The sequence below is a fragment of the Cimex lectularius genome, unplaced genomic scaffold (assembly GCF_000648675.2).
Source record: "Cimex lectularius strain Harlan isolate CLEC.00 unplaced genomic scaffold, Clec_2.1 scaffold16, whole genome shotgun sequence".
Lineage (NCBI taxonomy): Eukaryota > Metazoa > Arthropoda > Insecta > Hemiptera > Cimicidae > Cimex > Cimex lectularius.
In genome coordinates, this window is record NW_019392679.1 from 2,855,017 (window position 1) to 2,870,477 (window position 15,461).

General features: G+C 33.1%; 4 protein-coding genes across 9 annotated transcripts in view; 2 read left to right on the plus strand and 2 right to left on the minus strand.

Moving 5' to 3' along the window:
- The window catches only part of LOC106661430 (aminopeptidase N), a 44,690-nt gene extending 40,763 nt beyond the window's left edge, over positions 1-3,927 (plus strand). For all 6 annotated transcript variants that reach the window (XM_014384807.2, XM_014384805.2, XM_024225600.1 and 3 more), the window contains 10 exons: positions 212-474; positions 704-908; positions 970-1,247; positions 1,309-1,508; positions 1,649-1,816; positions 1,887-2,030; positions 2,580-2,661; positions 2,865-3,424; positions 3,499-3,582; positions 3,717-3,927. In XM_014384807.2, coding sequence (XP_014240293.1) covers positions 212-474; positions 704-908; positions 970-1,247; positions 1,309-1,508; positions 1,649-1,816; positions 1,887-2,030; positions 2,580-2,661; positions 2,865-3,008 — 1,484 coding nt within the window. In that variant the 3' untranslated portion in view covers positions 3,009-3,424; positions 3,499-3,582; positions 3,717-3,927. The remainder of the gene's footprint in view (positions 1-211; positions 475-703; positions 909-969; positions 1,248-1,308; positions 1,509-1,648; positions 1,817-1,886; positions 2,031-2,579; positions 2,662-2,864; positions 3,425-3,498; positions 3,583-3,716) is intronic.
- LOC106661433 lies at positions 3,757-9,862 on the minus strand. Its single transcript, XM_014384814.2, has 3 exons — positions 9,609-9,862; positions 5,965-6,155; positions 3,757-4,264 (listed from the first exon to the last, which is right to left on the minus strand). The coding sequence occupies exons 1-3, from the start codon at positions 9,747-9,749 to the stop codon at positions 4,150-4,152; spliced, it is 447 nt and encodes a 148-aa protein (XP_014240300.1). The 5' UTR covers positions 9,750-9,862; the 3' UTR covers positions 3,757-4,149.
- A 349-nt stretch (positions 9,863-10,211) lies between these two features.
- Positions 10,212-13,720, plus strand: LOC106661431 (pachytene checkpoint protein 2 homolog). Its single transcript, XM_014384812.2, has 9 exons — positions 10,212-10,384; positions 11,527-11,713; positions 11,772-11,975; positions 12,033-12,260; positions 12,335-12,528; positions 12,598-12,751; positions 12,808-12,920; positions 12,980-13,164; positions 13,630-13,720. The coding sequence occupies exons 1-8, from the start codon at positions 10,341-10,343 to the stop codon at positions 13,158-13,160; spliced, it is 1,305 nt and encodes a 434-aa protein (XP_014240298.1). The 5' UTR covers positions 10,212-10,340; the 3' UTR covers positions 13,161-13,164; positions 13,630-13,720.
- Positions 13,721-13,824: 104 nt separating this feature from the next.
- LOC106661432 (polycomb group RING finger protein 3) lies at positions 13,825-14,837 on the minus strand. Its single transcript, XM_014384813.2, has one exon. The coding sequence runs from the start codon at positions 14,601-14,603 to the stop codon at positions 13,935-13,937; it is 669 nt and encodes a 222-aa protein (XP_014240299.1). The 5' UTR covers positions 14,604-14,837; the 3' UTR covers positions 13,825-13,934.
- Positions 14,838-15,461: the final 624 nt, after the last annotated feature.

Below are 15,461 nucleotides of genomic sequence, written 5' to 3' on the forward strand. Positions count from 1 at the left end.
TGTTTTTTAAACTCTACACATATTTATGTTATTTATACAACTACACACCTCAAAGAAAGTTCTATTTAACAGATTAGTGCCCATAGCCAATTACCTCCTTACCCTAAATGATTCAAATCTACTCTATTGTCTATTAATTACAGTCTTTATTATTTCAAATTAGATTACATATCATTTTCATTAACAAAAAGTTTACTGTTCTACCTTTTAGGTTCAGCCATTATCCGAATGATGCATAAATTCTTAGGAGAGTCTTTTTTCAAAGGAGTTTCAAATTACCTAAAGGAGTATAAGTTTGGCAACGCAGAGCAGGACAACTTATGGGAGTCATTGACTTCCCAAGCCCATAAGGACAGAGTTCTTGATAAAAACCTCTCCCTAAAACCTATAATGGATTCGTGGACACTTCAAACAGGATACCCTGTACTTACTGTAAAAAGGGACTACGAGAAAGGAACTGCTACTATAACTCAAGTAAACACAAATTTTAAAACAAATTGTTTTGTAATAAGCAATACATAAAACATATTTATTAACGGTTGGATATGAAACAAAATTTAAAATTCAGTTTCTATCATCATTAAACACCATTCTGATTCCTTGATAGTCCTTACTGAATAAAGCAAAACAATCTGCTTCCATTCAACTTCCATTCATAGGATGATAAAGACAAATATGATTTTATTTTGTCTGTCATTTTCAGACTAGATTTTTAAGGATTCCAGATGATACAGACAAAAAAGAAAATTGTTGGTGGATCCCTATCACTTATACAACATCCAGGGAGAAAAATTTCAGCAACACATATCCAAACGTTTGGTTCAATTGCCTTAAAGAGAAAACACTAGAACTCACTGGTCTTCCAAAAGGGAGAGATAATTGGTTAATCCTTAATATAGATCTTTCCGGTAAGATGACAGAATTAAGACCTAAATCAACACCTCCTCACTGATTCATTTTTTCCTTTAGCTCTGTACAGAGTCCAATATGACGACAACAATTGGAAAATGATCATAAAAACATTGAAGAGTGATAATTACAAAGACATCAGCCCTCTCAATAGGGCTGGATTAATTCTCGATGTATTCGCATTTGCTAGAAGAGGGGATCTCCCTTACAACCTTGCATTTGAACTTGTATCATACCTGACGAGAGAAACTGAGTACTTACCTTTCTCAAGTGGTTTCTCATCTTTCTCGCCTATTGTCAACTTCCTCAAAAGAACACCTGGTTACGGTGTCTTAATTGTAATAATTATTGACAATATTTATAATTAAATATTCTTCTTAAATAATAAAATGTTTTCAGAATTATATTAAGCAGTTGATGAATCCGTTTTTCCAAAGATACGGCCAATTTGACCAACAGCTATCTTCATTAGATGAAAAGAAAATGCACAAAACAACAATTTCATGGGCTTGCCTTCTTGAAGAGCCTAATTGCATTTCTCAAGCAAATTCATTGTACAATCTTTGGACAAAGACTGAAGATCTCACCGAAAATAACCCGTAAGTTTATTAGTGTAATTAGGTTTAATGACCACAATAAATATATGGATTAAAAAAATATATTGCCAAAATGAAAGGAGTTATCTTGCAGAAAATTTTTAGATATCCTATGTTTGTAATTTTAGTAATTAAATGTTTAGGATTCCTACTGATATACAAAAAACTGTATTGTGCACTGTGGTCCGATATGGCGGCTATGACGTATGGGAGAATCTTTGGAATAGGTACAGGGTATCAAATTACGGTTTCGAGAAAAGTGTTTTACTCAGCTCTCTCGCCTGCAGCAGAGATGTATGGGTAATCAACAGGTAAATTCCTCAATTGGCAAATTAGTTTAAACAGGAATTACTAATTGTTACTTCTAATGTTTACTACTAGGTATTTAGATTGGTCTATAGACGAGAATTCAGAAATCAGGAGGCAGGATGCAATGAGCATTTTTTCGAGTATCACTTCCAATGAAAATGGCTTCTACATAGCTAAAGACTTCCTCCACAGTCGCATAGATGATATACACAAATTGTGAGTAAAAATTTTTTTAAAAATTTTATGACCATTACAAAACCAAAAGTTGAAAATGTATTCAACAACTTATTAATGCATAATTACAAATTGAATAAACCACTTTTTTATAAATACACAAAATTTCTGAACCAACCATTTTGTGAAAATAAATTTTTTTTAATGTGTTCATCTTTAATGAAATATTTAGAGTAAGATTTCTCCTTGCATTGCAAATAAAATGTAGACCTTTTCTCTTATTACTGAACTAAAAAAGCACAGAATTTATAGTATCTTTTACTACATTTTTACAAGTACACATGCTTAAATAATCTATTGTTATTATTGTGAATTTTTTCTGTGTGGTTGGCAGGATTTCAACCAGTAATTTTGTTATTATTGATCATTTTGGTCTGCCCATCTTCCATAAGAATGTGATATTCCTTTTTAACATCACAATTTCATTCTATTTTAATTTGTTATGGTGACATTAGACTTAAAACAAGAATACTCTTTATTTTCTTGAATTCATAATAAATTAATATAAACTTAATACTTTTTTTTTAACAGTTACAAAAACCATCCTAGTGTACTTGGAAAATATCTGCAAACATATGGATCACGTATTGTTCATCATCATGAACTGCAGGTGGTAAGTAGAACTCTGAATGAGATATTCCTTTCTGTTGATAGCCCATTGAACCTAACTTTGGTGGCAGGATGGAAAAGATTAAGTTCTGACCCCTAGATATAGCTTATATAAATCTTTTGTTTAATTAATTTAATTTGTGATTTATTTATTTACTAATTTTGTGTTTTATCAATTTTTTTTCATATAAACAAAATATTTTTCAGTTTAAGGAATTCCTCAATAAGTACAGCAAATCATACTTCAAAGACATAAAACTGCAAGCAGCGCAGTCTTTGGAAAACGCAGAGGCTAATGTTAAATGGCTGGAGAGAAATTATAAAGACATCATTAAAATGCTGTCACTTTGACAGACTAAAATCCCTGTCAACAGAGTCCAAATGAAAAACAACTCTCCAACTTTCAAAATTATCAGTTCCAAGTTACTATTCTTAACAACATTATCTTTAATGGGAAATGTATTTTTATTGAAAGATAACTGAAAATGTAATTGTACTTGAAATCTTACAATGAAAATTTGTTGTGAAACGTAGTAGTTATATAGAGATAAGTTAGAATGTGATGAAGGGTGTGGTTAAGGTGAGTCAAATAAGATAATGGCTATGTCCACAATCTACTCAATATTTTTGTGTGATAAATACGTCAGATAACGTAGTCGACAAGAGATTCTGCACCTGTTAATATCAGTTATAAACTCAGTTTTCATCAAATCAGCAATAAAAAATGGCAGTATTAAGAACTGTATGTTACGGTACACTTGTACTAGGTAAATATAATAATCAAGAATAATTAACATTGGATTTTAATATCAATAATAAAATTCAATATTATTTTGGTTAGTTTTATTCAGTACACTGTTAACTGATGTTGAAGCAAGAAGGAAAATTTTAAGAGGTCGTAAAACTATCACCAGGGAATATTATAGTAAGTAGTAAATGATATAATTTTGTAAAGTGAAGAGAAAAATTTGTTGGCTGTTTTGTACTTTGTAAATTTTGAAATACAAACTTAATTGGAAGATATTTTGTAATCTATTATGAATCATTCATTGCATTTAGAACCTCCGCTAATTCCAGCCTGGGCTAATGTTCTTTTGACTGGGATCGGCATCCTGTTGGGAGGTGCAGTTCTTTATGGCATCCTTTGGGCTTTTTTAATTCGAAATAAAGGAAAACACTAGACAATAGAAGTCGACCTAATTTTTACTTTTAATTTTTACACGTTTCTTTATGTAATTTTTTACTAAATAAAACATTAACATTCCAAATATGTTTTCAAATTTTTAATTATTAATTAGGCAATTCATCAAAATTCATTGATAAGATATTTTGAAGTAGTACAAAAAACTTAATATTGTTATAATTTTTTTTTTTAATTATTCAGAAAGTTACTTTTTATATTTATTTTGTATATTCAACTGAGACCAGGTATTTATAATGTAAGAAAAAATAAACTATACAATACAATTTGAAAAAGTTTCTTTTTTTTCAATTAATCTGCTCCATCAAATAGTAATTTTTTCCCTATGAACCTTTTTGAGGCCACTTTGTGGTTAATAATGCTTTGGTCTTTCAAAATGCTGTTCTGTAAATCTGGTGAAACAAAACTATAACATAACATTAAGGAAAGTAATAGCAAATTATATATGCATTATAAATAGTTCTAAATTAATGTATTAAATATGACTACTAAATGGTAAATATAAATATGTATCTATTTGATTATGCACTCTACACTGGTGGGACTAATGTGAGACCAAGAAGTTTTTCGCTGCTGATCAATGGGTTCTTATGAGTCCAACCTCCAATTGGCTACTTTTATTAAAGTGGTAAGAGGGGAGAACCCTCTTATTACCACTGGCCTGACATTCTGTCTCCTCAATAAAAGCAGCAGCCCTGTGTTCACATGGTTTGTGCCTATTCATTATTTCACGGGAAGAACAATTTTTCATGTTTTTATGACAAAATTATCTTGGAACCTAACCATCCCTAAAAATTATTCTTATTTTTCTCAGATTACTTTTAATATTAATTGATTTATTAGTTTTTCTGCAAAGTATAGTTGAATCGAAAAATTAGTATCACAAACAGGACTCAAGCTCATTCAGAATGTTGTGATTTGAGTGATGCTCGTGACACTAATTTTTCAACTCAACCTTACTTTGCATAAAAAATAATACATCAATTAAACAATTACTTTGGTTAATATGACCATCTAAAACATATACATTACTTTTAATATTATTGTTATAGAACAGGTCTACAGAAACTAGGGAAACCAAAAATAGAGGGGCAATTTGCAGCTCAAAAGCTTGCCTCTTTACAAAATAGGTTTTCACACAAATTCTTTCGAGACAGACTTACTGTCTACTATTGGCAACAATATTATGAACTCATCGATCTTAAAATTAAAGAATATACAGGATTTTACAATACAATCAGTGAAAACCACAATAAAAACAACATTGAAAAACTGGCTACATCTAGCCAGTAAAATGTTCTTTGGGAGAGGAGAATGCTTACTCAAATTATAGAATTTACCAGGATAGGAGCAAAATGGATGGAAAGGTGGTGCAATAGCCTACACTCCACTGTCAAGAAGATATAATTTATGTGGTGAGGTCATGGCTTTATTAAACTGGACTGACATATATTTTAACATGAGGGAAGCACAGGAAAGTCAATTTTGAACCCACTAATGCTGTTTCCCAATGGTGACCCACATAGAGCACTTTAGAGAGAATTGTAAATAGCCGGTGTTACAAAAAGGACAGCACTGGGCAGTCAGTAGCTGACAAGAGTACAGAGTATTAGAATGGAGTTGAGTGACCCTGGTCAGTTATTCACAAATCAGTTACAGTTTGAAGTTTAGAATTAGCCACTGATCAGTGGCCAGTGATGAGTTAGAATTGAATTTCGAACTTTTTTTGGTTGTGGGTTGAAAAATGTAGACTTGTGGGCTACATCTTTGTTAGATGTTTATGGAGAGAACGAGCTTTGGAGGTGAAATGTCTGGCTTTGGCTTGGATACTTCCTCTGTGGACTTTAAGCAATTAATAAATGCTGTTTTCAAATACAAAGACCTAGGATTACTTTATCACCCCAATGATGTATTCAGGCAAATGATTGACACTCAAGATATTGACTCTCTGTCTTCGCGTCTTCTCAAAGTACAACATGTATAGTGTAGTGAATGGTTTATGAATATGATTTTTAATTAACTTAATTTTAGATTGTGACTTTTTAATTTTTCAACCAACAATACCTACTGCAAAAAAAACTCTTACACAAATAAATAAAAGGATACTCTGTGCTATTTTCACAATTGTCTTGCGGGGAAGAAGCATTTGAATTATAGCAAATGTAGCCATGATTTGAACCATAAGCCTCAATTTTGTCCAATTCGCTTGTTAGGTCATCAATCAACATCTTAGCAGAATCACTGTAGTCGTTTTCTTTCCTTTCTTCCCAAAACCGTAGAGAGTCACTTATGTTATTCTAAAGACAGATATTAACCTTCAATTTATAAAAACATTTACGCAATTTTAATTACTCAAATTTAAATCAAATAAGTTAAAAACATAATCAGATTATTTGGAGATCTTGAGACACTGCCCAATACAATTAGAGAAAAAATTATATATGTACATATCAGGGTAGTAGTAAACTGGAACAATCCTTTCCCTTTTCTCGTTAACCCAACCCTATGCATACTCATGAACACACATGTGAAGATGGTACACTCCAGACCAACTGGAGCTTTGACTCCCTAACCATTTGTTTAATTGGCCCAATTTACAATTCTCACAGTTCCTACTGAGGCTGAATTTACAATCGCCGACATATCAAATAGCTTCATCATTCAGGTTTGCTGATAGTCACTGGTTTTGTCTGTAAGATAGGTTTCAGCATTTTACCATTATTAGTCCTGTGCTGAAATGTCTGAAAAAACAAGTGATACTAGGCAAGTTAGAATGATGGCGTCTACAACTCACTCACCTCACTTCAATGTTTCACAAATTAAGTTTAGGAGTTGTAATTACTAGTAACTACATTCTGATGATGGTAAAAATCAACATGAAATATGCATCAACATACAATGACCAAAGGAACATATCCTAACTACTCGTATTACAAAGAAAATAATAACATGATCGTACAGTATAATAATTTGGACCAATTGTGAGCTTTCTTTTAAGCCCAAATGGGATGCATTCCAATACAGAGCACTCATACATATCAAACAAATACATATAATAAACATAATACCTCATCATCCAGACAAGAAAAAATGTTAGTCTTGAAAGGCAGTGTTAAAAAGGACCGATATGAAAATATGGATGAGCTATAAAGCTTCTGATGGTGGGCAACGTCAAAGAGCTAAATTTGCCTTAGGTACTTTGCAGCACGTTGGCATGACTAATAATTCAAGGGAGAATATAACATTGCAACCTTACGAGAGATGGTACAAAATTCTCATTATCTTCGTGTTTGTAAAATCAACCATCAAACACTTGATAAGCCCAAGATTTTTTAAAGCTTTGAAGCCTGTTTGATTAATGTGGACATGGAAATCACATTTTGAATTGAATGTCACTCCAAGATCATTAGTTTCTAACTGGTTGGGCATCCCTCAGGTTGGGACCAATCTACTAGGCTTTCAAATTTCTAGACAAAATTGGAAGCGACTTCTTTATAAATCAACAAGTCACTTGCGAACAATGATACCTGTACATGTTTGAAGACTGACTTTGTATCATTGATAAAAATCAACAAGCATACAGGTCCAGGATGTGAACCTTGGCAACCCCAAACCAATTTCAAAGGCTACATCTGTAAGAAATAGATTGTCTTCTAATGAACAAATAAATCAATATAGCACTGGTATAAATAATATAATGAAACTACTTGTGGATAGTTTCAAGAAAGAATCCAGGTCTTCTGTGGAATTACTTATTTTATTTTTCATTTCGGGTTCAATCATCCATCTTCAGCAGCTCTAACAGGCCATCTCCCATACTGTGAACACAGCGTGTGGTTAACAGCCGACTTAAATGACGGTATACTCAACTTAGGTGCTTAAGTTAAAAGCCGTGGAATGAACACAGTATGAAGAAAACTTACGTCTTAATTTCTGTAATAAGACCCAAAATAACCTATGGATCTGGAGGACTAAAGCTCAACAAAAAGTAGCTACTCAAACATTAGGCAGCATACAAAGGCTAGCAAACTTATGTATCACAGGAGCAATGAGAACAACCCCTACAAGTGCACTAGAAACTCTGCTAAACCTACCTCCATTGGAAATATTCATACAAGGAGAGACTAGGAAAAGCTCATTTAGGCTCCAAAAACGATTAAATTGGATAGGAACTAAACAATTCAGGCGTACAACTATATTAACAAAATCAGACATCCATTCTTTGAAATGGGGACTGACTATATGATCCCGGAAACAATCTTCACAACATCCTACAAAGTCTCAACGGACTATAAAGGAGAGGAAGTACACAGGAGAGCAACAGACACAATGATATGGTATATAGATGGCTCCAAAACAAACGAAGGAACCGGATCAGGCATTTACTGTACAAGCCCAAAACATGAGCAGTCAAACTCATGAGGGAAGTACACTTCGGTCTTTCAAGCAGAAATATATGGCATCAATGCTTGTGCCCTGGAAAATCTTAAAAGAAGTTACATTGACAAAAAATCCTCATAAGATCTGAGCCCACACTAAGCCAAGCAGCCATTAAAGCATTAGCATGTAAAAGAATCACATCAAAATTAGTCAGTGAATGCATCCAAAACCTCTAAAACCTGGGGATACACAACAACCTGATGATATCTTGGGTGCCAGGGGGGAATTTTGGGTAATAAAAAAGCAGATAGTCTGCGGAGGATCTGCAAGACCATACATAGGCACCGAACCTACACTTGGGATAACAAAAACAAATATAGAATCCTCCATCGTGGAATGGATCCAAACAAAACAAAAGGAGAAGTGGTTAAACTCTAGCGGTGCTAGACACAGTAAACTTATGATGAAAATACCCTTGCCAAGACCCAATATCATCTTCGACTGCGAAGCAACAGCTCAATGGAGATTCAACCTAACTTGCGAAAAAAAAAACTCAGAGAATAAAATTGTAGCAGCGACAGTGAATGACCTGATACTTCTAAGGAGAAGGATAGAGTCTATTGCACTTTAGGAATGTACAATAAGCCAGAGGGCTGCAGTGCCTGGGGAGTGCAAACCCTGCTTCCTCGTATCCTTAGCATACAATACCATATGTCTAGAATAGAAAAAAAAAACAATACAACAGTGGTCACAGTATATTTACATGTACGACCATAACGCATACATCTAACCCAATACCTCCAGAAAATTTGGGTTTTGACAGACATTTTCAAACAAACAAAACCTCTCCCTATCCTGTTTTTTCCCCTTACACCACAAATTTTGTGAATAACAATTGTTACAGTTTATTGTATTGTTATTTGGTTTCGGACTGAATCGTCCATCTTCAGCAGGTCCAACATCTCTTACATGTGAACACATCTGTTTAATGGCCAACATGACTTACAGTACACTAAACTTACGTACATAACGATGAACTAGATTAACGACCTGCTGGATACAAGAAGTCTTTTCAGAGGATCTTCAGAAGAGGTCAAAACAGAGAAAACTTCCTTACGGTTTTCGCCCAAAACACCATGTTGTTTAATTTCCTATTAAGGTTTTAAAGTAAGATGTAATTATTGTTTTTTCATGTTTTAATTGTTTGTTTATATGATAATAAAACAGGCCCTGAAGATGACAGTATAAAACTGTTGAAAGCTCGGCGAAAACCGTAAGGAAGTTTTCTCTGTTTTGACCTCTTCCGAAGATCCTCTGAAAAGACTTACGTACATAAGTTAAAAACCGTGGAATGAAAAAATATAACTTACATCTAGAGTTGATATTCTCCGGTTCATATGATCAAAAGCTTCGGGTGATGATTTTCCGTCTCCCAACCGTGAAGGTTCCAACAATTTATTGTTTAGGTACTTTAGGATGGAGTCAAATTTTTTCCCTTGTTCTATATTCATTTTTCCCGAATGGTAAAAATCAATAGAATAGATTATCACTTGACTCGCTATTTCTCTTTTTAACTTTTATCACTCTTCCCTCCGCAGTCGGCTGATCGCAGATGACTCGATCTGTAAGTTGTCCATTGACAACAACAAAAAATTTTTTTTCAATTAATTAATCTTTAATTATGGTCTTCGTTGAGATAAAAAAGACAGTGTCACGAGCGGGATTCGAACTTTGACTTTTATATCTCAACCAAAACCTTAATTAATGATTAATTAATTGAAAAGAATTTATTTGGTCAATCAGACCACGAAACACCTAATAGAAATAAAAAAAATAATTTCAGACAAATTTTTTTATACATAAACGTTAAAATATTTAAAGTATTTGAAATTTTAAATTGACTTTAAACCAAACTAAGCACTAGTTTTATTTGTTTTATAAGTAAAAAAACGTTATCAAAATTAGTTTCCCTCCCAATTCTGTGATTCGGCCAAACGGTAAAGGTAAACACATCGTTGAATGTTGCTAATACTAAACTTAAAGTTAAAAGAAAAAGTGTAACTGTTGCCTTATAGACTCAATACTTAAGCTTTAAAGTAAATATGATTTCTAATTTAAACATTGAAGTAGTAGTCAAAGAGAACTGGTAAGACAAAAATATTTATATTTGGGGTAATTAGGGTCGTTATCTATCGCTTTTGTCTGCCTATACTTGGTGGGTTGGTCTATCATCTTGCAATTTATATTTGCATTTTTTTAATCCATAGGATTGATTAAACAGTATTTATTAATAAAAATGTATTAATCTTACAATGAGAGTTTACAAAAGACAAAGTATATATGTCTTGTTTTAAACGTAAATATACATTATCAAAAAACATTTTCACAATAGGACTTGGCCCCTTTACGGTGAGTAGAAAAATATAAAATAATGAAATAACAAAAAGGTTACAAAATATAATGCAAGAAATAATAATTAACAAGCAAAATTAGTTTTAGTAATGATAATTAACATAGTTGAATATGAATGACTGAGTGAAGTGGGTATAAAGGCAAAGTATAAAAGATAGAAGAAAAAGAGAATAGCAACAAGATCAAGCTGAGTGTGATCAAACCAAGGATTGTTTGCTAAAATGTTGAAAACTTGCCTGAAAGCACGAAGGATGTCGTTTATAATTCCAGTAAAATAGGGTAAAATAAGAATTTTGACTAGTCTGAGTTGTAGTTTCAGAGAGATAAATTGCCGATTAGATATTACCCAAATGAATTTAAAGTCCCATTCACCCTTCTAGCTAGAAAACAACATGAAATTGGATGTTACATTCAATTAAGTGGAGGGCAATATTTATGCTGTTTTTTGGACAATTTTTGACCCATTTTGCGATCATACAGAAACATATTATACCATTAACAGGGTGTGTTTAAGAATAAAGATCTTAAATATGGTGCGTTGAACGTGTAGTTTAATCATTCAATTTGATGTAATTATCCTGCTGTTTTGAGTCCATTAGATATGTTTAGACATTTTATCAGACCCAGCACAGAAGATGCAATTTGTCTGACAGACTATACCAACAGGGATAGGTAGACAAAAATGTTCTAAAACAGCCAACTAAAGATTTACTACTGTTAGTTTCCCTAGGTCCAATGGTATTGTAACAGTTTTAACTTTTGTAAAATGCAGTTAAATACTATTTGGTATCAATATTTTTAAGGATTTTTTCCAATTTTTTGTTTATTTGGAACAATATGGAATTATAAAATAATGTATTGGATTTTTTACTATAGTCCACTAAAGAATGAAGCACTTATTTCGTCAGTGAAAAATGAATTAAATGGAAAAATTGTTCAATTAGCAGATAAAATAACAAATTTTGATTTGGATGTGCTAACCCAACATGTTGAATACATTCGGATCTGTGAATTCTTCAAATGCCCTTCAAATCAGACTGAATCCGACAGCAGTAAATGCCAGGTACCTTCTGTTTTTATGGCTTTCATTATGCTCTCAATTGGTTTAAATTGTTTTTCAGGAAAAAAAAGAAAAAGACTCAATAACATTGGTGTCGGATTTGCTAAAAATATATTTTCTGCGGTTGAACAATGAAGGTCCACAATCAGAAACAATCAGTGCAGAAAATGATGATACATTGGTGGCAAACTTCACATTATTGCCCTCATCATACTATGATGGGCTCTGGGAAGCTTTAATTTTTGATTCGAATATAAAGGACAATGTAAATAATTCTATGGAGGAAAATTTGCACAATTATTATGTACAATTTTATTTGCAGTTACTTCAATATGCCCAGGCAATGCTGCGCTACTCCAAATGTGGAGTTGACCCCACAATCGTCTCGTGCAACAGAGTGGTATTGCTCCACGGACCCCCAGGAACAGGAAAAACATCTCTTTGCAAAGCCCTCGCTCAGAAATTATCCATCCGTCTTTCACATGCATTTTCTCATGCCATTCTCATCGACATTAATACACACTCACTTTTTTCTAAGTATTTTTCTGAGGTGATACTTGTATTTAAAATATGTTCATATTAATTTGAAAAATAAATAGTGAGGTATATTTTAATTTATTTTAGAGTGGTAAACTGGTCGCTAAGATGTTCGATAAGATAAGAGAATTAGCTTTTGAGTCAAAGACACTCGTTTGTGTTCTTGTCGATGAAGTCGAGTCACTTACACACTGCCGAGAAACCACACGATCTGGAAGTGAACCGTCTGATGCTTTGAGAGTTGTCAACGCTGTACTTACAAACCTTGACAATCTTAGCCAGTAATTTTTTTTTTTTTTTAATATCGTATAGTTTAATTTACTCATCTTCTAGATTATTTAAATTTTCAGCTTTTCCAATGTTATCACTTTCACAACATCTAATATAACTAAAGCTATAGATAGAGCATTTGTAGATAGGGCTGATTTAAGGGTGTTGATTCCCAATCCAAGCCCTTATGGAATATACTCAATTTATTATTCTTGTTTGAAAGAGCTGGTGCAGGTGAGAAATTTATTTCAATACCAAAGAATTTCTAATAAACCTATCAACATTTGCAGAAGGGTCTCATCATAGGTCCATTACCGGAAAAAATCCGTGATAAGGAGACGTTTGAAAATTTTTCCGGATGTGATTACATCGAAGGCACAAAGTTGCTGATAGAACTGTCCAAGTAAGGCATGAAACTACTGATAGACCTAAGCCGAATGTTAATGCTACTTGTTTTTATAGAGACAGTTACGGCCTCAGCGGTCGCACATTGAGGAAAGTTCCACTACGTGTTCACGCGACTATGATACACCCAGAAGCACTGCCACTTTTTGTAAATTTCTTAAAGTCCATGTTTCTAGCTGTTAAAGTAATCAAGGAGGAGGTAGACAAGTTCACCGATTCTCACATTACCCTGCAATGATCCAGTAATATTTATATTTTATTATTATTATTCGTATTATATAAAATAGAAAGATGTTTATTATATTTTGTTCTTTTATATCCTTCTTTAATGAAATACTAAACCTTAATTAATTGTCTTGTATTAATTGGTCAAGCGGACCACAAAAATAGTGAATTAACTTTATTTTTATTTTTAGCTGCTGATGTACATCACTAACAATTAATTTTAATAAATCTAATACTCTGTTCATTCTGGGTGTTTGAATTGTGAAATGTATTGTGGCCAGCTATCCAACAATAGTTCGATCTCAACACGATAGTCAAGGATGAAATGACAAAAACATGATAAAACTATAATTTTTAAATTTATCATTAAGAAACATTACACAAAATGAAAATAATATTTATTTTCTATTATGTTATTCTTAATTATACATATAGCCAATTAATTTACACAATTTTTTCTAAATGAAAAATTTGTGTCACAGGCGGGAATCAAACCTTTGGCTCTATATGCTGCTGCTCCAACCGCTTGCGCTACTGTGACTTCGATCGCCCAGGCCACAAACTATTCATTTTGACTTCCCATTTTATTACAATTGTATTTCATTTTGAAAAAATCGTGATCAATTGAGTGAAAATAATATTAAAAAGTATAATTATATCACAATAGAACTGCTCAATTAAAAATACTAATTGTTCTAATCAATAAAAAGTACTTTGTTATAAAAGTTAAACCACTGATTTTCTCACCTTTGTTCATTGATAATAAATATTGCAAAAATATGCTAAATTATATGTCTATACGAGGCCTGTATTGAAGGCGAAGTGGTGGTTCTTTGAACCTCCACCTGGTGACATAAACGAACTTAAGAGTGTGGTCTTTGCCGAGGAGTTCATCGTTGCAAAGTATGTCGATGTCTCTGTATTTCTCCATACCATCGAGCACTTTCTTGGCTATGAATTTTTTCAAGTGTGTGATGGTCGCCTGAGACGAAAGGCGAATGAACTTCCTCTTGAGCGCTTTGAGGTTTTCAGCAGTACACTCCAGCCCAACGTTGACTTGTTCATCAAGCCTGTGGAAGTCGGCTTCCAACTGGTTCTGAGGTTTCTCGTCTTCGATTTCGTTGTTCGGTTGGATGACATCCTTGGGGCAAGTGAGCCCCCTCTGTTTGTAGAACTCCCTTTCTCTTTTCATCTCGTTCTCTTGCAGGTTGGGCACCAGCTTGTAGACAATGTCCTGCATCGTCCTGTCGAAACTGATGTACTGGAGTGGATAGGATTGGTGTATGACTATATTGCACGTCGGGCACGTATTGTTCTCTTCGAGGTGCTTAACGACGCACGTCTTACAGAAGGTGTGCAAACATTCCGTCACCGTCGTCGCGTCGACCAGGTAGCCCTTGCAGATCTTACAAGTAATGTAACTGTTGAGCGTCTTTAATTTGATCTTTCTCTCCATCGTGCTATGTCCTAATTCCACTGACACATCAAACTGAACTTGAACCTATTCACAAACGTTCTACTCTAGGCCCACAACTAAAGCGTACAAAATTTAATTTTCACTCGTAAGCTATTCAATACAAAATCAGTGAATAGAAGAAACAAATCGGTGAGAAATTAAGAACGAGATAACCTCCGCTTATTGCTAGTTTTCATGAGTCAATTATTTTGACCAATCAAGAGAGTCCGTCACTCTGACGACTGCATGCAAAACAACACAGTTTTGTGTAACAAAGTAGAAATATATATTTTTAAATAATCAACCTTGTAAGTTTTTCGTTATTGTTTAAAATAATCTAAGATAAGTATTAAAATAGTTTTAAACACATGCATATATTATTATTCTTTTTTAAATACATAATTAAATTAATAAATTAGAATTAAGAGAAGAATAATTAAGTTATTAATTAAAATTAAGGATTAATTAAGTTACATGCCATCAATGGTGCTGGTCCTGATGTTCTGCCGCATGTGTTTTTTAAATCCCTGTCTTTAGTTCTTACACACCCTTTAACTTTCTTATTTAATTTTTCCTTGTCTTATAGAAAATAACATTTGTTAAACCTTTTTACAAAGCTGGTGATAAACTAATTAAGAAATTGACATGTCACGAGTCAGGACACTGTTTACCTAAAGTTTTCTTTAAAAAAGAAATGTTGCAAACAGGCTAAAAGTAAATTTAAATTGCATTATCCCATTGTCAGTACAGTTTTATGGCACATCACTTGATTTGTGTTAATTTAGTCAATTCTGAGCAGTATGTAATGAATTCACTAGACTCTAGAGTCAGGCTATTTACAGGTAGACCCAGTTCACA